The sequence below is a fragment of the Spermophilus citellus genome (genome assembly GCF_964194105.1).
Source record: "Spermophilus citellus genome assembly, chromosome: 2".
Taxonomy (NCBI): domain Eukaryota; kingdom Metazoa; phylum Chordata; class Mammalia; order Rodentia; family Sciuridae; genus Spermophilus; species Spermophilus citellus.
The window spans coordinates 14,444,033-14,468,736 of record NC_138183.1 but is presented as its reverse complement, the minus strand read 5'-3'; the positions used below and the strand labels follow the sequence as shown (position 1 = coordinate 14,468,736).

The 24,704-nt window shown below is 34.3% G+C and overlaps 1 protein-coding gene across 1 annotated transcript in view; it reads right to left on the bottom strand.

The window, feature by feature from the left end:
- The window catches only part of MEGF9 (multiple EGF like domains 9), a 95,135-nt gene that overhangs the window by 19,212 nt on the left and 51,219 nt on the right, over positions 1 to 24,704 (bottom strand). The window contains exon 3 of the mRNA XM_081266221.1: positions 2,398 to 2,537. Within this exon, the coding sequence (XP_081122347.1) occupies positions 2,398 to 2,537 (140 nt within the window). The remainder of the gene's footprint in view (positions 1 to 2,397; positions 2,538 to 24,704) is intronic.

Below are 24,704 nucleotides of genomic sequence, written 5' to 3'. Positions count from 1 at the left end.
GTAGGGTTTTCTGAGCTTTCTGAATCTGTGGGCTGATGTCTTTCATCTGTTTGGAAAATTCTTGGTCATATTTTCAGATTCTGCTTTGATGCAACATCTCTTTCCTCCATTTCTGGGTCTCCCACTATTTTGTTAGACCTTTTGGCTGTGTCCCACATGTCTTTTCTGCTTTGTTCTTTTCATTGTATTTTCTCTAAATACCTCAGTTTGGGTGTTTTTAATTGCACTGCATTTGGGCCTACAAACCTGTCTTCACTGTATACAATCTGCATTTAAACACATGCAATGAGTGATTAATTTCAGATATTTTATTTTTCAGTTCTAAATTGTCCATTTGATTTTGCAGGGGGGGATGATACTGGGGATTATATTCAGGGGCACTCAACCACTGAGCCACATCCCCAGCCCTATTTGAATTTTATTTAGAGACAGGGTCTCAGTGAGTTGCTTAGCACCTTGCCACTGCTCGGGCTGACTTTTAACTCAACTCACCATACTCCTGCCTTAGCCTCCCAGGCTGCTGGGATTATAGGTATGTAACACCACACCTGGCATTTGATTATTTTTTTTAAACAGAGTGTAATACGGAATTGAAATTTTACTCCTTTACACCCATTTTTTTCTAACGTATCTTCTATATTCGTAAATATTAATTTTGGTTATTTTAAAGTTTTTGTATGCTAACTCTAAATCTGGATTATTTATGGTTCCTCTTCCATTGTTTGTATTTTATCTTTATTTTAGTCACATTTTCCTGTCTCTACATTCTCTAGTACTTTTTTTATCAGATGCCAAACATGGTATAAAAGAACCAAAGGGTCCTTCTTTCCTCTGTTAGGCAAACATAAGGAAAGGATGACCACAATTCAATCAGAAATTAAAGTGGGTTGAAAATGAATGGAGTTTTAGCATGAGTCATTTCACCTCTGGTTCATCACTTTGTTTGTCCTGGCCCTTTTGACTGAGAACATAGCAGTCCTTCATCTCCTTAGCCCTAAAAGGTTTAGTACTGACCTTTGTTGGTTTGAGCCTAGGTCCCATGCATCTTCAGTCTGGCAATGTTTTAAGAAAGAGATGGTCATATATTGTAGTTGCTATCCTCCTGCCTCAGCCTTCCAAGTAGTTGGGATTATAGGTATGCACCACCATGCCTGTCTACTAAAAGGATTTTGTCTCCTTAACACAAAACTGATAATTCTTTCTATCTTATAGCCCAGCCGTCCATCTCCTGCATAGTCAGCTAATGTTCTGTGGGAAAACTAGCCTTTTGTTTAGGGTCCCTCTAATTTCCAACCAGCATACAAGCCCCAAATGATTGCCTAATGTACTTCTTGTAACTTTCCTCAAGGAGAAAAACTTTGCTTAGACCAAATCTATCTTCCTAGTCTATACCCAGAATCAGCAAATGTTTCCTGGAAAGAAAATGCCTAGGGCTGGGGAGGTGGCTCAAGCGGTAGCACGCTCGCCTGGCATGCGCAGGCGCTGGGTTCGACCCTCACGCTCGCCTGGCATGCGCAGGCGCTGGGTTCGACCCTCAGCACCACATAAAATAAAGATGTTGAGTCCACCAAAAACTGAAAAATAAATACTAAAAAATAAATAAATAAAATAAAATGGACAGGTTTCTTTGTTTAAAAAAAAAAAAGAAAGAAAGAAAGAAAATGCCTAGTATAGGGATCCAGCTTGATCTGACTGTAGCCATCTTCAGTCATAACTGCCATGACTGTTCCTGAGTAACCATAGCTTGTTTCCTTGCATGGTATCCTAGCACGCTACAGATATACAAAGCCATTAGAGGAGTATGTGGAGTTTTACAACTGGATCCTGGCACCATCAACACAGGGAATGTGCCTGACATCTTTGATGCTAGCTTAAGATAAACCAGGTACATTCCAGCTTAGATGAAGTTAATTTCGTCCTGACTACTATGTAAGCTTCTACCCTCTGACCCAATTTTCAGGTATCCACCAGTCTTGCTGCCACCCCGACTCTGCTTCTGTCAGTAAGTCTCCAATAAATTACACTCCGAAATCTTAGACTTGTCCACATCTTTCTTTGGTATCATGGCGCCTTGTGGTCAATTCATTTACACTGGATTTTCACAGAGTATCTGGTGATCAGCTTACTTAGGAAGAGTTTCAAAGTGTTCTGTCATTTCTGGAATTTTAGTTCATGTAGCTTTCCTTGCTTCAATAGCTCTCGAATCAATATGATTTTTGAAATTAATATATTTTCTCCAAGATGTTATAAAAGAGTTTGGTTTGCTGTGACCTATTATATCCTACTTAGAAAATAAAAGACCTTTATTAACAATTTGAGAAGAATCAACATACACTGAAATATTTCAAAATTTAAAAAATGAAATAATTATATGACAAAATTAAGGAAAATATGTACCTGTGAGAGAATCACAACTGGCAGATCGATTATTGCATTGACAGGGCAAGCAGCCATTCTTACTAAAGCCATAATATCCATCTTGGCATTGGTTACATGTAGGGCCGGTGACACCCACTCTGCACTGGCAATTTCCAGAACTGCAAACAGAAGCAAAGACAATGAACAAAAGTAAAGTGGTTTGAAAGTTTTATCATCTAATATCTCAATACAGATGATCTTTTTTTTTCTTTTAATACAGATGATCTTAATGTAGCAAAGAGTTTCAACTAGATTCTATTTGCTGTAAGAGTGATTTTTATTTTACATTGGAAATTGAAAAACTTCATGATTATATAATACAATATGTTACTAATAACTAATCATGTGTAACAATGAATCCTACCTACTTGTGTAGCTTGAAAAAAATGATAAATGATTCAATGGAAAAATTGAAGTTCTCCATGCTTAGAAATCTTTGTTTAGTAAGTGTTAGGGACCAGAACTTGTATGACTACTGTATTTCTTTTCTGGATTATCCCACAGTTTTATTAGCCTCCATCCCAGTCTGGGGAAAAGAAGAAATGCCACCTAAACCTCACCATGCTTCTAGATCAAAAATATTGAGACCAAGATCTTAGTGAATATGTCAACTAATATCCCTTTAGATACTACAAACTTGACATAATTCTCTATTTGGGGCATAGGATATATTTAAATGGTAGTTCTAGTAATTAAAGTGGAATTCACAATTAAGTAAATGTGACTAGAAGGGAGACTTCTATTGTTTTATTTAGTCTATATAAAAATTTTAGATTACCAATCAAAAAAAAGGACAAAGCACCTAAAGTAAGAAATATTTTATTTAGTATTCCATCTACTCCTACTTAAATATTTTCTTACATATCCATTATAACAAGAACACCATTTCTTTCCAATTATTAAAATCTAAATCTTTGGTGTCCTTTTCAATTCCTCTAATTCTATTCCATGCTCTTTATGATCATCCACTCATATCTAATATATCACCAATTTCAGTCAAATTTTCTTTCCAGCTGGGTGCACTGATGCACACCTGTAGTTCCAGTAACTAAGGAGGTTGAAGCAGGAGAATCACAAGTTCAAAGCCAGTCTCAGTAGCTTAGAGAGTCCCTGAGCAACTTCACAAGATTCTGTCTCAAAATAAAATAAATCAATAAGTAGAAAAGGCAAGGGATATATATGGCTCAGTGGTTAAGTTTCCTAGGTTCAATCCCAGTACCAAAAAAAAAATTCTTTCCAATATTTCTTGGTATTTTTATTTCTTTCATAATCATTCCTAATATAATGTCTCTCTTCCTCTTTACCTCTAAAATTTTCTCGGCTTTCCATGAAACTTTTCTCTAACTGGTCCATAGGGATCTTTCAGCTTCCTGACTATATATTCTCCATGTCAGACATTTTGATCCTAATGTGATTTGCTCTATATTCTTACACTATGCTGTCTTATTTAGATTAGTTAGATTGTAAAAGCCATGAGGAAATGGGCATATTATGCAGTTTTCTTATCATTAAGACCTAGCTTAAGGGCTGGGTCTGGGGCTCAGTGGTAGAGTGCTTCCCACGAAAGTGTGAGGCACTGGGTTCAATACTCAGAACCACATAAAAATAAATAAAGATATTGTGTTCATCTCAAGTAAAAAATTTTAAAAAGACCTAGCATAAGTATAGGGATCAAGTATTGTAACAAACTGTAACAAACTGTTATTACACCTTATTAAGTAAATTTCCTTAGTCCAAGGACCTTGTATGAGTCATCTTGGTACCCTCAGAAAGAATATAAAAGATAATGCCTGGTTTGTTGAGGCACTTAATAAATACAAATGTTCAATAAATATATTAACTAAATTTTAGAATTAAGCACTGTTGGGGGAAATAAAGATAAAGGGCAACACAAATTATTATAATATCAGAAAAATTACAGTACTTTCCTTTTTTTTCCCCCAATAGTGACCTTTCTTTATATGCTCATTCTGGACTTCAAAATTTTAGATTTCATCTGATTAGATTCTGGCACCAGCCATATTGAATAAGGGGAAATTCTTAAATTGAAACTGCTTTTAAAAATAATTTTTCTTAGAGATGTAGCTCATAATAAAGAGACCCTATGGTATTGTTAATTTTAGTTCAGGAGCCCAAGCTAAAATTGTTAACACACAGATTTTATGCATCAGTTAAAGCAATCCCCTATCCCTACCTCATATGCTTCTATTTTTGTACTAAAAATAGAAGTTCTAAATTTGAGAGTTTTTGTAAGCTAGCATTGAATGGAAATAAAACAACTTTAAAGCATATGTATTCTATTTGTAGTGTATAAACTTAAGGTTTATTATTATTATTAATTTAACTTAGGATGTGCTTCTCTATAGAAAAATAAAAAAACAGTTTTTAGAGCTTTAATCAAATAAAATCAGTCCAAAAAAGAAAGAAAGCCAGGCTTATATAATAATACTTACCACATCTTAAAGCCTTTTATCCTAAGGAATCACCTATTAAATTCTCTAGTCCTATTAAAAGTTGAGTAGTGTATTGGGTCATGTAATTTCTTGGCAAACAACTAATTTTACAGAAAATGTAAAATGGAATCATCTAAAAGAAGGAGTAATATAATAATCATGGTAATAATAATAATGCATCCCCTTTATTGAGGGCTGTGTTGGTAAATACACATTCTCTCTAATCTTCAAGGTAATTCCCTACTATAAGAGTCATAATCCTCATTTTACTATTGAGAGAATTCAGAGATGATAAAGCTATTGTCTACAGCCAGTGAGTCAGGTTTATTTATAGCAAGCCAGACTTTTCACATTCTGTAGATCCCAAGCATCACCATTACCATCTACACAGGTGTTGACGTTAGTAATACTTTTTCTGTTTAGTCCAGAATAAACACCAGTCTCCTTTCTTGCTGCCAAGTAAATTTCAGGTTTTCCCTAACAAGAGCTGAGCAAGGTTACTGCTCGAAGAGCAACATCTGCCTAACAAAGTCCAAGGTTCTCAAGAGACACAAACTCAAAATACTTTTATGTTTAAGCTATATTAAAGCTTAATTAAGTTCGATCTTCAGCACCATATAAAAATAAATAAAGATATTGTGTCCAACTACAACTAAAAAATAAATATTTAAAAAATATTTTTAGGGCTGGGAATGTGGCTCAGGCGGTAGCACGCTCGTCTGGCATGCGTGCGGGCCCGGGTTCGATCCTCAGCACCACATACCAACAAAGATGTTGTGTCCGCCGAGAACTAAAAAATAAATATTAAAAATTCTCTCTCTCTCTCTCCTCTCTCTCTCTTTAAAAAAAAATATTTTTAAAAAGCTTAATTAAACTTTGTACTGATCATATAGAAGATAAGCATTTGGTTTTTTAAATGTAACAGATATTTACCAAGCATGTCTATTAAGTAACTGCACAAAAGAAATCCTACACACATATATAATGCAGAGTCTCACACAAGTATGCTCCAAAGTACTAAAAGATCTGGCAAAGTAAATCTGTATTCATCAAATATGAAGTACAAGAACATCTTATTACAACCCAATTGATAAATGGGCAAGAAGAAATATAATCATAGAAGAAGAAATACAATCAATCAACAAACATATGAAAAAAATGTTCAAGATCTCTAGCAATTAGCGAAATGCAAATCAAAACTACATTGAGATTCCATCTCACTTCAGTCAGAATGGCAAACGTCAAGAATACAAGCAACAATAAATGTTGGCGAGGATGTGGAGGAAAAGGAACTGCAAATTGGTGCAACCACTAAGGAAAGAAGTATGGAGATTCCTAAGAAAACTGGGAATGAAATCACCATTTGACCCCATCATCCCCCTCCTAGGTTTATACCTAAAGGACTTAAAAACAACATACTATAGTGATGCAGCCCACATCAATATTTATAGCAGCTTGATTCACAATAGCTAATTTATGGAATCAACCTAGGTGCCCTTCAACAGATGAATGGATAAGGAAACTGTGGTATATATACACAATGGAATGTTACTCAGCCTTAAAGAAGAATGCAATTACGGCATTAGCCAGTAAATGGATGGAAATGGAGAATATTATGCTAAGCAGACTAAGTCAATCCCAAAGAACATTTTTTCTTATATGCATATGCTAATTCACAATAAGAGGGGGGAAAGAATAGAGGTACTTTGGATTAGATAGAGGGGAGTGAAAGGAGGGGAGGAGCATGAGGGTAAGAAAGACAGAAGAATGAATAGGACATAACTATCCTATGTGTATATACGATTACATGACCTGTGTAACTCTACATAGTTTACAATGAGACAAATGAGAAGTTTTACTCTATTTATGTATGATTTGTCAAAATGCATTCTCCTGTCATGTATAACTAATTAGAAAAAATAAAAAATATATTTTAAAAAAGAATATCTTATTACAAAATAAGAAAGAAACAGTTAATTTAAGTCCCTTTATGCTATCAAAAAATTACAAAGGATATCATATTGTTTCAAAGAATGGCTAAGAACATTTCATTAGCCCATTTCCAATGCTTTTTTAGATGTTAATCAAAACATGTTAGCTCCTCATTCCCTAAAAGATATTATTCAGTATACAAGAGGATAAACAGTTACTTCTAATGATGGTGTTTGCCTAATTCACCATCTGTAAGTAAAAGGTATTACCTTGGAATACAGAATCACTTAGTAATATCTCATAGCCCTAACATAGCCAATGTTCCAAAGTAGTGGCTTGCCCTATCAGGGACTTTTCCTTAAAATATCCGTTCTGGGCATTAAAAGGTCTGATGTAAGCAGGCATCTTTCTCCCTGGATAATGTGTTCCTTAGTTGTCTATTTGAGAAAAAAAATCCAAGACTAACTTCATGAATCTAGATAAAGTTATTGTCTGAGTCTGGATACAATGCTTCAGTCTTTCCAGGGTAGATTTTAAAATAACAGGAAAGGAGGTGATTTCCTGTCTTTAAAAAAAAAAAAAAAAAAAAAAAAAAAAAAGCATAGCTGGGCACAGTGGCACGTGCCTGTAATCCCAGTGGCTCAGAGGCTAAGGCATGAGGATCATGAGTTCAAACCCAGCCTCAGCAATGGCAAGGCACTAAGCAACTCTGTGAGACCCTGTTTCTAATAAAATATAAAATAGGGCTGGTGACATGGCTCAGTGGGTGAGTGCCTCTGAGTTCAATCCCCAATACTAAAAAAAAAAAAAGTATCTGTCTGTATCTATATATCTAATCTATATCTACACCTGTATCTATATATCTACATATATGTAGATATATGTATACATATATGAATGACACAGAATGGGAAAGTTTGGTTGTGGGGATGTTACTCATGGCCAGTTTCTGCATATATAAGAATTAATCACTCAGCAAATATAAAGCTTTGCCTGTGTGACTCCTTTTATAGAATAAAGCCTTTACAGCACCCCCTTTCATGATCTCCCTCTGTTAAAGACTGTTGAATTCTTTCTGAAGCAAAGGTCAATGATATAAATGCAATGCAAAAACAAAATCAAAAAAGGCCTGTTAACATATCACTTATGCTTAACCACAGATTCGAAATAAAAGAACCAAAGATTCACAGCTTCATATGTGGAGAATAAGGGTGCAGAACTGGATTTTGAATAAAAATCAGAAATCTATACTACTGAGATCAGCTAACAAAAATTTTAAGATAGAATTTGCTCATCTGGTATCACTTCTTAAAAACGTGAGTTTATAGTAAAGTACTAACATAGTATATAGAATTATGTCACAAAGAAGAATATAGAATATTCATTAAAAAGCAAATGCAGGAGGGCTGGGGCTGAAGCTCAGTGACAGAGTACTTGCCCAGCACATGTGAGGCACTGGGTTCAATCCTCAGCACCACATAAAAATAAATAAAATAAAGCCATGCTGTCCATCTACAACTACAAAAAAAAAAAAAAAAAAAAAAAAAGGAAGAAAAAGCAAATGCAGGGCTGGGGTTGTGGCCTTGCATGTGTGAGGCACTGAGTTCAATCTTCAGCACCACATAAAAATAAATAAATAAAATAAAGGTACTGTGTCTATCTGCAACTTAAAAAAAATATTTTTTAAAAAAGCAAATGCATACACCACACTAAGTATAAATAAACACATTCTACACATTTCTTAAATCATACCAAAACAGGATTCTCATATTTTTTACCATGTCAATGTTATATAATTTATACACTCATGGGTATGAACAAATATTGCAAGGTTTTAGCAATTAAAAAAATACTTCTTGAGGCTAAGGGTGTTGTTCCATGGTAGAATATATGCTTAGCATGTAGGAGGCCCTGGGTTGGGCTCAATTTCCAATATCAAAAGAAAAAAATTAATAAACAAAATTAAAGGAAAATCCCCAAACTTCATTCTCAAACATATATAAATAAATATAAATAAATAGTTATTAATTTCTCAAAAGGAACCTCAAAAGTGTGTCATTTCAAGACATGGCACATATTTATGTCACAAAAATACTAGTCAAACTGATTTTTAAAGGTTCTGTTCTGTTTGGGTGGAGAATGTTCAGAATTTCCATTATTTTATAATCATATTGATTAGGTTGGAAGAGTGAAATGCAGAAAGGAAGGTATCAGGATTTAAGGGGGGAAAAATAGTCTAAAGAGACAGAGTTTAGTTCATAGTCTAGTCCGCTAGTATCTAGTTGACACAAGTACTTTTTTCTCTTAGCTTCAGTATTCTCATTTGTAAAATGAAGATAATTATTCCAAACTTTGTAGGGCTATTGTGAGAATTAAAGACTGCAACCACAGGGAACTCAGCAGTGCGCAGCTAAGTTCCCTGTGGATACAGTCTGAAATCAATACAAAAATCACTAATTATAAACTCTAGGACACATTCAAAATAAATTTTAAGAGGTAGCTAAGAAAAATTTTTCTCACTAGAAAATGTTTTTACATGGGAAGGTAAACAAAATGAAAAATTATTAACAATTCTAACTTCATGTTTGTGACATGGTTTAGTGAAAGTAATGAAAAAAAATAGCTTTCTTTTTTGTTATGAAAGAAACTCAATAATTGGACATTTTGGCAAAAGATCGTCTGTTTCTCTGTCTACAGTCATGGAAAAGACTATTATGCAACAAGCAAAGCTCCTTTTCTGAAAGAAAAAAGGATAGCTTTATTGTTGAAACATTGGGCTATTATGCTAAACATTCCTTGTATTTTTTAGGACAAACAGTCTAAAATATGTTTAGAGGAAATCCGTATTCAGACAGAAATTCTTAATACTCAGAAAAGAGTATTATCTAATTGCAAAAATATTTTCTGATAACTGATCTTACCAAAATCAAATTTAAAAATTTTCTTGAAAAGCCAAAAGTAGAACTTAAAGGTAAAAGAATAAAAAATATCATATTTCCAGGGCCCAAACTTGGGAATTCTAACTTAATTCAACCAGAAAAGTTATTACTTAATTCTTTCAATTTTTTTTAACAGAAGGCACACAGCCAGAAGAATTCTCAAACCTACTCAATGACCCCATTATTGTTATAGAGACTTCTGAATTTCAAAAAGTCATTTTGAAAAGAAAATGTAGAGATAAAAATGGGGACCAGGGATAATCTAGATAAAGAAACTGCTTCTCAAATATGTTGACATTTGAATTTGTGACCAATATGAAAGTTTTACTTGATGAAAGTGTAATCATTAATACCTGGTTTGTGTATATACTCTGTTCCAACTAATTTAACTTAAGGTATAGAATTTAGAACTCATTTTCTCACAGAAATGACAGCATAAGCGGTGGCTTAATTTTCAGATTAGCAAACAACCTGCTTAACCTTAAATGTTGATATTGATAGTACTAAAGATCAAGCCCTTTTTTTATACCCAAATTCTGAACTGTATAGGGAGTAGAGTGCTCAGGAGGTACTAGTATGGATTATAAATAAAGTACACAGCATGATATTCACAAATTATTTAATGTAATCTTTTCAATTTTTGTATGACTTTCATAAATCTCAGTTTTATCACTTTCTGGCTGATTTTTTTTTCAAATGTAGAAACAACAAATTGTTTAAATGTGTAAGTCAACCTTAGGTTTTGGGGGACAACATAATGTCTACTTAACAAGTTATTTCTACATTTGAAAAAAAAGAGTAATAATCTTTGTTTCAAAAGGTTGTGAGGATTAAAATTAAATATTTAAGTGCCTTCCAAACAGTAGGAGCACTACCTACAGTAAAATATAAATACTTTGAATATTCTCAACTGGTAGAGCTTCAGGAACACAAATGGACTCAGTTTTCAAGATAACATAGTCAATGGTAGGCAGAATAAGAAACTGGGTATTTGTCTTCTAACAGTATTTTTTCTCTCTTCTTATTTATTGATTACTTCTATGAACTTAATAAAAGCAAGCCAGAAGGATTTAATGTGTTTGGTTCATTTAATAAACTTGCAGTACCTCCAAAAGAAGTTTTTATGTTAATCTTCTCAGTAGTCATTTAAATATTTCTTCTAATAAATGAGAGATTAAAAAACATAATTGCCAAATAAATGAGACATTGCTTCTGCTCTGTCTCAAAACAATTCTGACTTTATTTCTTGTTTATAATCTCTCTCCCCAACTAGAATGTCAGCTCTGTGGAATCAGGGTGTGTGTGTACGTGTGTGTGTTTCATCCCCTGCTGCATTCCCAGTGTCTGGCATAACACCTTGCATGCAATAGGCTTGCAAACTTTCTTTAATGATGTATGATCTGGCTCCAAAAATCTACATATACTTTCTTCATAACTCATGATGACTTCTAAGTACAAAATTTGTTTTCATTTTAGCCCATTGAATATTTTCTATGCACTTAAACTTGATACTTTATGTCATGTTTAAATAAACCTCTCAGAATACTGGAAATGGGATATGCATTTTACATGAACAAAATGGACATTTAATGAGTGGTGCATGATGGTCAATAGATCTTATAAGACACAGATATATTGGGTTTGCTTTTTAAAGTAAGAAAAGCCCACATTTAAAAGTATTTTATTTTTTATTTTTTTTTAGAGAGAGAGTGGGAGAGGAGAGAGAGAGAGAGAGAGAGAGAGAGAGAGAGAGAGAGAGAGAGAAATTTTTTTAAATATTTATTTTTTTCTAGTTCTCGGCGGACACAACATCTTTGTTGGCATGTGGTGCTGAGGATCGAACCCGGGCCGCATGCATGCCAGGCGAGCGCGCTACCGCTTGAGCCACATCCCCAGCCCCTAAAAGTATTTTAAAGGAAAAAAAAATATTACCCCTCAAAGAAAAATCTATTTTGCTTAACCCCTATCAGTAGATTTGATTAATCTATTATGGACCTGCCAAATGGGCCTTGTTAGCTTATATAATACTCATATACATAAGCGAAAAATAGAGGTTAAAGTGCTCCATCAACCTCCTCTTTTTTCTTCTGATTTTCTTTTGTATGTAAGTCAACCTTAGGTTTTGGGGGACAACATAATGTCCTAGATCAGTGGTTCTGACACATTAACATGCAACAGAATCTTCTGCAGGGCTTGTTGAAACACTCATTGCTGGGCCCTATTCTGAAGTTTTTGATTTAATAGTCTGGATTGGGCTCAGGAATTTGCATTTCTAACCATTTCCCAGGTTATGCTGATATTGTTGGTCTGGAGACCATAATGGGGAATTACTGTACTACATTAACTAGAAAAACAGCACTGTACTTATTTTACTCTATTTTTATATCCTTATACTTGACTGACAAAATTACTTAATTTCTACCTCCAGCCTTAGTGCTGAACCATTAATTTGGTATCAAGACTGACCTAAGAAAAGGGTATTTAAGGCATTCAGCCCCAGTAGTGGATCATCAAGCCCCATTTGCTGCTAGTTCCTTTGACCTTAGACCTCTATGTTCTCTATGACTGAATTACAACTATTGTCCTAGTTTCTCAATGCCTGGCTTCTAGTCCCAGTTACCCTGCCTCCCCCTTCCCACCCCAAATACTAGGTCCATGACACATGCTTTCAGACCTCACATATGTCAAATGGCTGTGATTTAAAGCCCAGCAAATCAGACATTCTGACACCTCAAACCATGAACTCATCTTTAATAATTATAATGTCCTAATTTCTACCTTTTCATTTCAAGTGATTCTCTATATATACTTTCATAACTTCACTTTACCTTCTATGAAACATTTATTTTCATTATAGCTCAAACTGATTTCTAGGTTTAAATTTCCATGGGTTAATACCTAAGTTGTTGATTCATGCTCACCCACGCAGAGCCCTGCATTTCATATTGAGATGTGCATACTGCCATATCTAATTTTGCTCATTCTATTTCAGGGTACAGTGGGAAGAGCCTCGGAGCTGGAGAGATCTAGGCTTGAATCTAAATTCTGCCATTTACTAGTTATGCCTTGTTGCTAAGTAACATAGCCTCTAAGAGAAAGATGAATGAGTTGTTTCAAGAAGAAAAGTTATATGTGTAAAGCTTTGAGCATGGAAGTTTAATGGTGTTCACTAATGTTAATTTCCTTCTGTTCCTCCACTGCCTCTCCTGAATCATGCAGCTTCTTTAGACAAATAAGTCAGCCAATAAAGCTAATATTTCCTTCAAATATCTATAATATCTGTTTTGGTGGACATTTTATTCAATTGCTGAACTTTTTTTTAATTTTTAATTTTTTAGTTGTTGATGGACCTTTATTTATTTATTTATTTGTATGTGGTGCCGGGAACTGAACCCAGTGCCTCATGCATGCTAGGCAAGCGTTCTAAAAGCAATCTACCACTGAGCTACGACCCTTCAATTGCTGAACTTTTAAAATATCAACTTAAGACAAGCAAAAGTAAAAATTAATTAAATGGTCATAGTGTATGTGTTGGAAATTGGAAAAAGGGGAGGGGTATGTTACTGACAACATAAACTGTATTTTATTTTCTTTTTCAGGGGATGGGAGTGGTACTAGGGATTGAACTCAGAGGCACTCAACCACTGAGCCACATCCCAAGCCCTATTTTGTATTTTATTTAGAGACAGGGTCTCATTGAGTTGCTTAGCACCTCGCTTTTGCTGAGGCTGGCTTTGAACTCGTGATCCTCCTGCCTCCGCCTCCTGAGCCACTGGGATTACAGGCCTGCACCACTATACCCAGCTGTGTTTTCATCAACATGAAAAACATATCTATGTCCCCCCCATATACTTTTTAGAATAAAGCAAACTTGAAGGTATTGAAAATCTATCCAATGTAATAAAATGTCTCCACAGAAAAATGAACCATCAATACTTTTCCTGTGCCTCCCTGATCTACAGCACTGGGGTGTATACTAACCCAGTTCTGAATGCCATGCGACTTTAACTTAGTAAAAGAATATGGAATATCATGTTAGAAGACTTTGAATTGACTCTCCTCATTCTGGTAGTTAATGGTCATTGAAGCCTGGGCTAATGATGTAATCTTGCTTTTACTATTATTTATCTGTAATTTGGTAGATAATCATCCTTATCTACCTATTGTTAGAATCAAAATAATACTATTAATTGGAAATTAATAGTTTTAATTATAGATACTAGTAATTTTTAATATATTTTTATTTTTTTGTAGTTACACACAATAACTTTTTTATTTATTTTTATGTGGTGCTGAGGATCGAACCCAGGGCCCTGCACATGCAAGGCGAGCACTCTTCCGGTGAGCCATAACCCCAACCCCAACAGATACTAGTAATTTATATTCCCTGGAAACCAATTTAATTTATAAACACAACAGGAAGCTTGAAAAATCCACTGGAGGTAATCCAGGCAAACTGTTGGTAGGAATACAAATTAATATAGTCATTATGAAAAACAGTATGGTGGATCCTCAAAAAATTAAAAATAGAACCACCACATAATCCAGCAATTCCTTTACTGGGTATGTATCCTTTTTTTTTTTTTTTTTGTACCAAAGATTGAACCCAACGGCACTTATCCTTTTTATTTTTTATTTTGAGAAAGGATCTAACTAAGTTGCTCAGGGCCTCACTACATTGTTAAGGATGGCTTTGAACTTGTGATCCTCCTGCCTCAGACTCCCAAGCCACTGGGATTATATATTCAGCATCCAGCTGGGTATATATCTAAAGGAAATGAAATCAGTATATTGAAGAGACCTCTGTACTCCCATGTTTATTGCAACACTATTTACAATAACCAAGAAGTGCAAACAACCTAACTGTCCACACCAACTGATGAAGAAATACACACAAAAGAATACTATTCAGTCATTAAAAATAATGAAATTTTGTTATTTGAAATAACATCGATGGAACTGGAGATCATTACATTAAGTAAAATAAGCCAGGCAAAGAAAGTACTACATGATCTTACTCATATGTGGAAGATTTAAAAAAAGGTGATCTTATAGAAGTTGAGAGTAAAATGGTGGTTACCAGAGATTGGGAAATGTAGCAGAGAAGAAGGAACAGGAAAAGGTGGAGCAATGGTTACTAAATTATAGATAAGAGGAAGGAGTTCTGGTATGCCATTGCACAGTAGGATGACTATAGAGAAAAATTATGTACTGTATATTTCAAAAAGCTAGAAGAAAGGATTTTGAATATTTTTACCATAAGGAAATGCTAAATGTTTAAGGAGATAAATATGTTTAACCTGACTTAAACATTACACAATGTATATATGTACTGAAAAATCACATGATACTCTATTAATATATGTGATTTTATGCTTTTATATATGTTAAATTTTCTTTTTTTTTTTAAAGAGAGAGTGAGAGAGGAGAGAGAGAGAGAGAGAGAGAGAGAGAGAGAGAGAGAGAGAGAGACAATTTTTTTTTTAATATTTATTTTTTAGTTCTCGGCGGACACAACATCTTTGTTGGTATGTGGTGCTCAGGATCGAACCCGGGCCACACGCATGCCAGGCGAGCGCACTACCACTTGAGCCACATCCCCAGCCCCATAAATTTTCATTCAACTTTAAAAAACCAAATTGGTGAAATACACAGAATGTGTGTTAAGAATTAATCTATGCAGAACCTTAAAAATGAAATTCATAATTTTGATCTAATCCTACATATTTTGTCACAATAATTAAAGCTGAAACACATGTGTCCCTTTTCACAGGAAATCTAGAAAAATTTCAAGTTCAAATCTCTCTCTGGGATTGAAAAATTTAGATATTTTGAGTGGAAATTTTATCCAGGGAGGGAAAAAAATGTTAAAAGTTCTGTATTTCTCTCTACCCTCCAAAAAGCACATTTCTTCCTATGGGAAAAAAAAATACATGAGATGCAAAAGTCATGCTGATTTAATTCTCTTTCAGGGGACACAAGAAGACAAAGCCTTCTCTGTGGGAACAAGAGTTCTTCTATTTAGACTAATGTTTCCTCCACATAAGTTCTAGAAGCTTTTCTTTTTAAACTTTAGAGAAAAAGGATATTAAATCAGGCTATGGGTTTGATTGGATTTCCTAACCATATTCTAATTATTTATCTATAATGGCAAGTCCTCATGCCAACAAAGTAAGTTTTTTTCCTTATCCTAATTTCTCTTCTGAACTTAAGGCTAAGAATTATCACTAGGACCAGTAACTTTGCCCTCATAATAAAATAGTAAAACTAGGCCTGGGGAAGTAGCTCAGTTATAGAGCTTGCCTACTAGCATTCACAGGCCCTAACTTCAATTCCCAGTGTTAAAAGGAAAGTAAATAAATATAACCATCTATATTTCCTTGGTTGCTCCAAATAATAATTCAAGTAACATTCTATTTAAAAAGAATATTTTCCCATTAATGTCCTTCTTCTGTCCAAGGTTCCAATCTAGTATATCACTTACACTTACTCATCATGTTTCCTTAGCCTCTTCCAATCTCAGTCTTTTTGGTCTGTTATGACCTTGCAGCTTTTGAAGAATTGGTCAGGTGTTTTGTAAATGTCCCTCAACTTGGGTTCATTTGATGTCTTGTCACAGTTAGACTGAGGTTATGAATTCTGAGGAAGAATATCACATAAGAAATGTACCCTTTATCATCTCATCATATTAGGGGGTACATAATATCCACATGACTTATTACTGATGGTATATCATTTAATGTTATCACTCAAATGATAATTTTTAAAAAAATTTTTTAGCTGTTGAGAGACCTTTTTTTTTTTTTATTTATATGCAATGCTGAGAATAAAACCCAGTGCCTCACACATGCCAGGCAAGTGCACTACCACTGAGCCACAGCCCCAGCCCCTCAAATGATAATTTTATAATGCTAGGAATTTACCTATGTGATAGTAAACTTAAAGGCAATTAACAAACACAAAAGGCAGAGGACAGATGTGGTTTGAGCCTGTTTCTACAACTTACTAATAGTCTGTTTTGAGGCAAATAAAGTTTCAGTGTCTTCATCTGTAAAATTGGAACAATACACTTCAAATTAATTATTATTTTTTTAAAATATTTTTAGTTGTAGATGGACACAATATCTTTATTTTGTTTATTTATTTTTATATGGTGCTGAGGATCAAACCCAGTGCCTCATACATGTTAGGTAAGTGTGCTCTACCACTAAGCCACAACCTCAGCCCTCAATTAATTATTATTTTATCCTTACAATTTAGTACATATAAAGCACTTAGCCTGGTACAAAGCCAACATTCAATAAATGTTAATGTTGGTCATTACAGAGTTGATGATGGTACAGGTTGAGCATCCCTAATATGAAAATCTGAAATCTGAAACTTTTTGAACACAGACATTATACTCAAAAAGCTTTGGATTTTGGCCAGGTGCAGCAGTGCATGCCTATAAGCCCAGCTGCTCAGGAGGCTGAGGCAGGAGGATTACAAGTTCAAGCCCATCCTGGGTAAATTAGTGAGATCCTATTTCAAAATAAAAAAATAAAAAGGGGGCTGAGGATGTGGCTCAAGAGGTAACGCACTTACCTAGCTGATGAGAGCCATTGCCAAGTAGGAATGACGCATGGCATGACCCAGGTCATTTGCAGTGACATTGCATGTAAGGTGACCTTGCTCAAGGACCAGGGCGTATCAGGGTTTAGGGCACTCCTCGGGTTTAGGGCGGTTCCAGGTTTAAGGTGTATCCTGCTGGGAATAGGGCGTATACTGCTGCCTCCAGGCACCCGCTCCTTGAGTTCCCGTTGAGTTCTCGTGGGATTCAAGAGAGTATTTGGGATTCAGAGCCCAGTGGAGAGCGTGGATTTTGCCCAGAACCTGTGCGTAGAGTGCCGCCGGTGACAGTTCGAGAATAAAGAGTTGCTGTTTGAATCTACAAGGTGTGAGTGGCTTGTGATTTTGTGCCCAGCCAGACTGCGGCACCTAGCATGTGCAGGGCGCTGGGTTCGATCCTCAGCACCACATAAAAATAAAATAAAATGCTGTGTCCACCAAAAACTGAAAAATAAATATTAAAAATATCTCTCTCTCTCTCTCTCCCCTAAATAAATAAATAAAAATAAAATAAAAAGGGCTGGAGATGCAGCTCAGTGGTATAACACCTGTGGGTTCAATACTCTGAAAAAAAATGTTTTGGATTTTGAAGCATTTCAGACTTTGGATTTTTGGAGTAGGGATGCTCAACTGATAAAGACTATACAAATATCCTAAAATCTGAAAAGCTACAAAGTCTGAAATAATTCTGGTCCCAAGCATTTCAGATAAGGATTACATAGTCTACTGTAATAATGTTAGTATCATTTGCAAGTTTGTGGTATTTTTGACTCAGAATGAAGTCAAACTATAGACCAGAAAACACTGTATTATAAGACTTTAAAACTTTTTTATGTGTAGTGAAATGTCCTATTAGGAAGATGTTTAACTAGAGATTAAAAGTGTGGTTTCTTTCTTCTTTAGAAGAGAAGTTTACAATTGCTCTTCCATTTGGGCAGTAGAGAATAACTGAAGCAGATGCTCCCAAGTCAATTACTTTATAACTTTAAATATAAAGTTAAAACCCTTTGTATTTCAAATGGTTAAAGAATAGTGTCTCACCCTTGAAAAGAGAGGAGGACTTAGGGTTGGTTGGTGGAAAGACTCTGCAAAATGTCTTCAACCTTTTGGGACTAACTTGCACACTGGATATGGTTGCATGCATAAACTGAAGAAGCTGATTATGTAGATCTACAACTTAGAAGCCCTAATTTAGAGTATTCTTGAAAGAACTTGGCATTAAGGGAATAGTTTCATTCTCCCTCAAAAAAAAAAAAAAAAATCACTCGGACTCTGCCAGGATCTGGACCAGTAAGAGTATCACTGCAGTAGGGAGCAAGCATTATCCACCAGGTTGTTCAGGATTAGACTTCTACTCACAATTCACATTGCAGTGAGAAACAGCAATATAAATAAACCAATCAGAATCATGTCCCTTTTATGACTACCATCACAGGACTGACCCATAGAGTTATTGAACAATTAATAATTAACTATTGAAAAATGAGTTCTCTCTAAAGGACAGTATTGCACTTTATGTTACTGAGGTATAAGAGAATCAGAAAAATTAATAAGAAAAAATTGGAGGTATGTCTGTATTTGAGCTTTGTTTGTGGAAAAGTTTGACACTTATATAAACTTTCAATCTCTACATATCTGCTACCCCCCAAAGACCTCCCTATAAAGATTAACCATTTTAAAAACTCTTAAAAAGTAAAGGGCCGGGCTGGGGATGTGGCTCAAGCGGTAGCGCGCTCGCCTGGCATGCGTGCGGCCCGGGTTCGATCCTCAGCACCACATACCAACAAAGATGTTGTGTCCGCCGAGAACTAAAAAATAAATATTAAAAATTCTCTCTCCCTCCCTCTCTCTCTCTCTCTCTCTCTCTCTCTCTCTCTCTCCTCTCTCACTCTCTCTTTAAAGAAAAAAAAAAAAAAAGTAAAGGGCCCTTCAACTTGTTTTTAGCAACCCAGAAAGAACATGAGTATGAGGACACTCAGCAGCACAGCTTATAGGGGACTAAAATCTCATGGGATACAGTGGGTGGTAGCAATTTAATTCCTGCAGCCTGCAACAAAGGAAGAATGGTAAGCATAGCGAGGGGTATGAACCTGAAAAGAACCCTAGGCTGAGTATTTCCCTAAATTCAACTGAGAAATACAAACTTAGATTGTACAATATATTAATACAAGAAATGGAAAATTTCTAAAGAATTATGTACAGAAACACTGCTGTCATGGCACCATTCTCACCATCCTCCACTCTGTCAATATTCTCTCATTGTTATATATATAACTAAACTAGAAGCTCCTATGGAACGAAACCCATTGTCTTATTTGTATTTTATCTCTCATAAAGTTTATGAAATTACCTGCACATAGTATAGTATTTGGTGTCAAGAAAATATTCAATTGTTTAATAAATGAATTTCTTGATACCAAATAAATAAATAAATAAATAAATGTAAAGATATTGTATCCATCAACAAGTAAAAAAATATTTTTTAAAAATTCCAAATTGACCTAAAAGTGGCTTAACAAGGTGAAGCAAGTAGAGGAATCTACAATAAGGCTTAAGGACAGTGACGTGTTTGATCAAAAGAAATATCTCTGTTTCATAAATTTTTGTTCAGATCTTAAAAAAAAAAATATCAACTCGTGACATTCACAAAAGTCATCAGTAGCTGAGGAAAAAGGTTTTTTTAATTCATTTGACTACAGTTGATATCTAATTAATAATTAGAAGACCAGGAAGGCAAATTATGCCCTGTATTAAATGGAAGTTTTAAGATAAAAGTGCACCAAAAAAACTTGGAGCTTTCCAAACTGAACTAGTTATACATCATTTACACTTAAAAATCTCAACATACTCAGTACCTTTTTCTGAAAAACCACTTTCTGACCATTTATTAATGTTTAACTTTTAGAATTTGTTTTTCCATGACCTTAACATGAACCTTGGTGTGATATACTTAATATACCTTCTAAGATATAAAGCACTTGTTTATTTATGGAAACAATGAACCATAATAACAAGATAAAGGATAAGTTGAGGTACTTTTGACCAAGATGGATACCTTTAAAAAATTCCATTTTCAGGTAAAAAATATTGAAGTATACAAAAAAAAATCTGATACTGGTATAATTACAGGAGTAACAATTGGTGTGCAGAAAAATGTTATTTTAAAACAAGAGCTATGTCTTCTATTTTTCTATAAAATAACATAAGAATATACTAGCTTATAAGATTTTTTGAATTTGTTTCTAGCGATCAAATTTTTTCATTACTCTTCCAGAATTACAAAGTACTAAATAAGAGTTTGCATAAACAGCTGTTTACGCCCATGTATTACACAAGAGATGATTTTTAGAGCCCTAACTGAATGTGTATCTTGGAGGTGTTTTGGCATTTATTTGAAATTTATTTTGGTATTAGTTTACTTCATAAGTAAAATTTGCCTTATATCCTGTAGCATATTCTCATCAGCAAAAATGCAAAGTAGTAAATAATTCAAAATATATTGCATAGCAGCAACCATAGATTTTATGGAAAGGATATTAGGTCATTTTAAAACTTCTTTATTATCTTACTAACACAATCTAAAATAATACATCTTGTCTACTAACCTATTGGAGATACTAAAAAAAATTCTCTCATCAGTATATAATAGTCTACATATAAAGTCAGACCTGACAGTATTTTTAAGAGATACATGAAGAGATTTAAGGTTTGACTAGTAATACTGTGTTTTGACATCAAATACAATCCATTCATTTGTTAAATCTATATCAAAATGTAAAACAGGAAAACATTAGAAATGTGTTCCCAAAGGAAAAATGAAAAGTTCATATATTATAGACCAACTCTTTCCAATTAAACAGGTTGGAACACCAATGGTGACATGAGGGGGTGGCCATCTGTCAGTACATAAAGGACCTTGTGTCTGCCTACAAAGGCATTGCTCAACCCACATCTGGCTCCTGCAGCCAAAATCTACCCTCACTAGGGCAACTCCTGCTGAAATATAATGGCATAAAGGACAGGGAAATTAATTTTTTAAAAGTCAGTTGTTTGTTCCATAGTTTTTCAATGTGTGAGAGAACCAGGACAGAATTGAGTCTGCTTTTTTACTTTTATTTATTTTTGGAATGAGAACAGGGAGTCAAAACAGAAGAGAATTTGAGTAGGTGTTAGATAAGATTCTCATCTCATTGTATAATCTTGGGAAATTCAATTGAACTCTCTCTCTCTCTCTCTCTCCCTCCCTCCCTCCCTCTCTCTCTCTCTCTCTGATGGATATAATACCTTTATTTATTTTTATGTGATGCTGAATGCCTCATACATGCTAGGCAAGCCCTCTACCAATGAGCTACAACCTCAGCCCTCAATTGAATTCTTATGTTTTACTCCATGTGATAAATTCTTTTAATCTCTCTTTCTAATTTATAACTTATAAGGCAGACCTCAGTTTTGTGATCCTCTAGAAATCCTTTCCTTATACTTTCAAATTACCCCTATTCTTTTCCTACTCTAAACAACTCTACTTACAAATTAAGCATATATTTATCAACTATTTTATATTGTATTCTAGTTGTTTGTGTCCTTTAGTCTTGCAAAGATTATAAGTTTCTTGACAAAAGCAATTGTAATATTGTTTTTATTCTAAAATGTTGCCTAATACAAAGAGAAGGCAATATAATACATATTGCAAATGACATTTGTTCATCAAAGGGATGATCCTCTCATGTTCTAAATTTCTATTAATCCAAAACTGGGATTAGCCCTTATCAAGCAGAGCTATTTACATAGCATGAGTTACATCACATGAGGGTTAAGGTCTAATTACCAAGGACAATTAGAAGCTATTCCTACAAAATAACAAGTAGTCTAAGTCATAGCATCAGAGTTTCTTACAATAATCACTCTCTTGACCCAATACCTGAGATTTTGAGAAAGGTTATATCCACACAGTGGCTAGGAAAACATATTCTAGATCTATACTGCAAATGTTTCAATGTTACCTCTTTTGTTTACTGGTTATCTCCTGGTAAATTAGGCAATTACCTAACTTCCAGTTGTTTTCCTGTGCAAATGAGAACAGCAATAACAGTGCCTATCTTATATTGTTGCCATGAAGATTAGATGAATAAATCACTGAAAAGGGCTTAAAACATTGCCTAATATGTATTTAATTAATTTCAGCTATTATTATTCTAAAATATAGAATATTCAATTTTAAATGGTATAATAGGGTTTTATGAAAATGGAAGCAAACAAGTGAAAAATCTTCCCTTTATAATGAATAGTTTCTTTTTTAGCCTATTAATAAAAAACAAATACCTCAATTCTTTCTTATACTCAAGTCTGGTTGACCTAGTCCTGCTCTTTTAAGATACTGATTCAATTCCTCACTACTTTCTGTTTTGGTTTAGATCTGGAATGTCCCCCCAAAAATAAATATTATTCTGCATTAAACCATAGAAAAATTTTATTTTTTCCTCTAAAATGTACATACCTATCCTTGTAGCCAAAGACAAATAAGAAATAGGGAAAGTAAAAGAATTAAAGATTGGAAAGAGGAAAAGTGACTGGAAGAGAAGTGAAGAAAGAGGCCAAAGTATTGTGAGGATTATCTAAAGATAAGGCAATCATCTAGAACTCTGACAGGAACATTGTCAAAGAGACAACAGTGAGCCATGTGTATAAAATAAGGGGTGATGCCGGAGAGCAACAAGGATTTGGTTGGAACAGCATAGTCTGTTGCCATGAGCTTCACAGGTCTGTTTGTTTTTTTCCTAGGAGGAGAAAGGGAGAGCACTCAAGAGGTATGAAGAAGATATCTATTTCAACTCCAGACCAGGAAGTAAGTAGTAACAGAGAAAATAACTGCAGGGGAAGCAAGGTCTCTCCAGATTTCACTTAGAAGAAGCTGTAAATGGTTTGATAAATCAACATATGCAGATAATATAAATTCATATGTTACTTCATTGTCAAAAGAAACCTACAGGATAACAAAACCTAGAAGTTACACATAGAAAATAGCCCATGCAGAGTAAGTAATAAAACAGGTATTTTCTACCTCCTTCTTAACTTTAGTCATTCATTACTGAAAATCAGATGTTCTATATGAAATACTAACAAAAAACCTATCTCTCAATATTTTGAATGAAAAAAAATATATAATTCAAAATGACCAAAGCCAGAGTTATAGCTCAGTGGTAAAGCACATGCTTAGCACATGCAAGACCCTGGGGTTCAAAACTTAGTACCAAACCAACAAACCAAAAAAAAAAAAAAAAAAAAAAAAGTGTACTAAAATATAGTTAAGCACCCCAAAAAGGTAACAAACTCCCAGGTTAGGATGCAAAATGTTGAAAACATCACTTCTGGATCAAAACACATTTCTAAGGTTATCAACAGCTTATAAGGCATTAAATCATCTTTGTTGATATCTGGTAAACCTTTTAAATCATTTAAATGTGATTCTGATTCTAACAATTATAACTAGAATTTAATACAGACTCCCACACATTATTTTGTTAAAGATGTAGTATATGGCTTATTCACTTTTGGACAGAAATACAAATTTTTCTTCCCTAAACATCAGCCAAACACATTTAACATTAAGTAATTTGGAGACATTGGGAGTCAAATACTAAGAGACTTTCTAATAGGAAAAAAATTAACTATGAAGTCATTCTATGGAGTCTTCATATTACATTTGTTCAATTAGACTGAATGGCTATATTAGTGTAAAAATAGGGCAAATTAACAATCCCTACCAAACATCAGAATTTTCATATTCCAAGTAGGAAAATAGTAGCGATCTCCTCAAGAGAGTTTCTGTGAAGATTAAATTAATAAGTTAGCATAGTGCCCTAGTACATAGTACATGCTCAATAATTATTAGTTATTTATCTATTCCTATTATTTTTATTATCTGTCTAGCAATTGTAGCTTATAAATATTTATACATACAGAATATTCTTTGATCCTTAAGACATAACAACTGTATGCAAGAGAAAGGACATGGATTTCCACCTCAAAAGTAAAATGATAAATGCTTAAAATAAGTGCCTAAAGTTACTTGGTCATTTAACAATACCCACCATGACTGGAGATAAGCCACCTATAAACTAACAGTTGCCAAACTTTTTCTTAAAAGACCATATGACTTGCAGGCCATATGGTCTCTGTTGCAACTATTAAACTTTGCCACTATAGCACAAAAGGAGCCATAAACAATGCTAAACAAATGGGTGGGGCTATATTGCAATAAAGCTTTATTTATGAAAACAGGTTGTGCACTAGATTTGGTTCAGGGACTATGGTTTGTTGATCCCTGCCCAAGACTTTTAGGTTACCAGTCCTATGT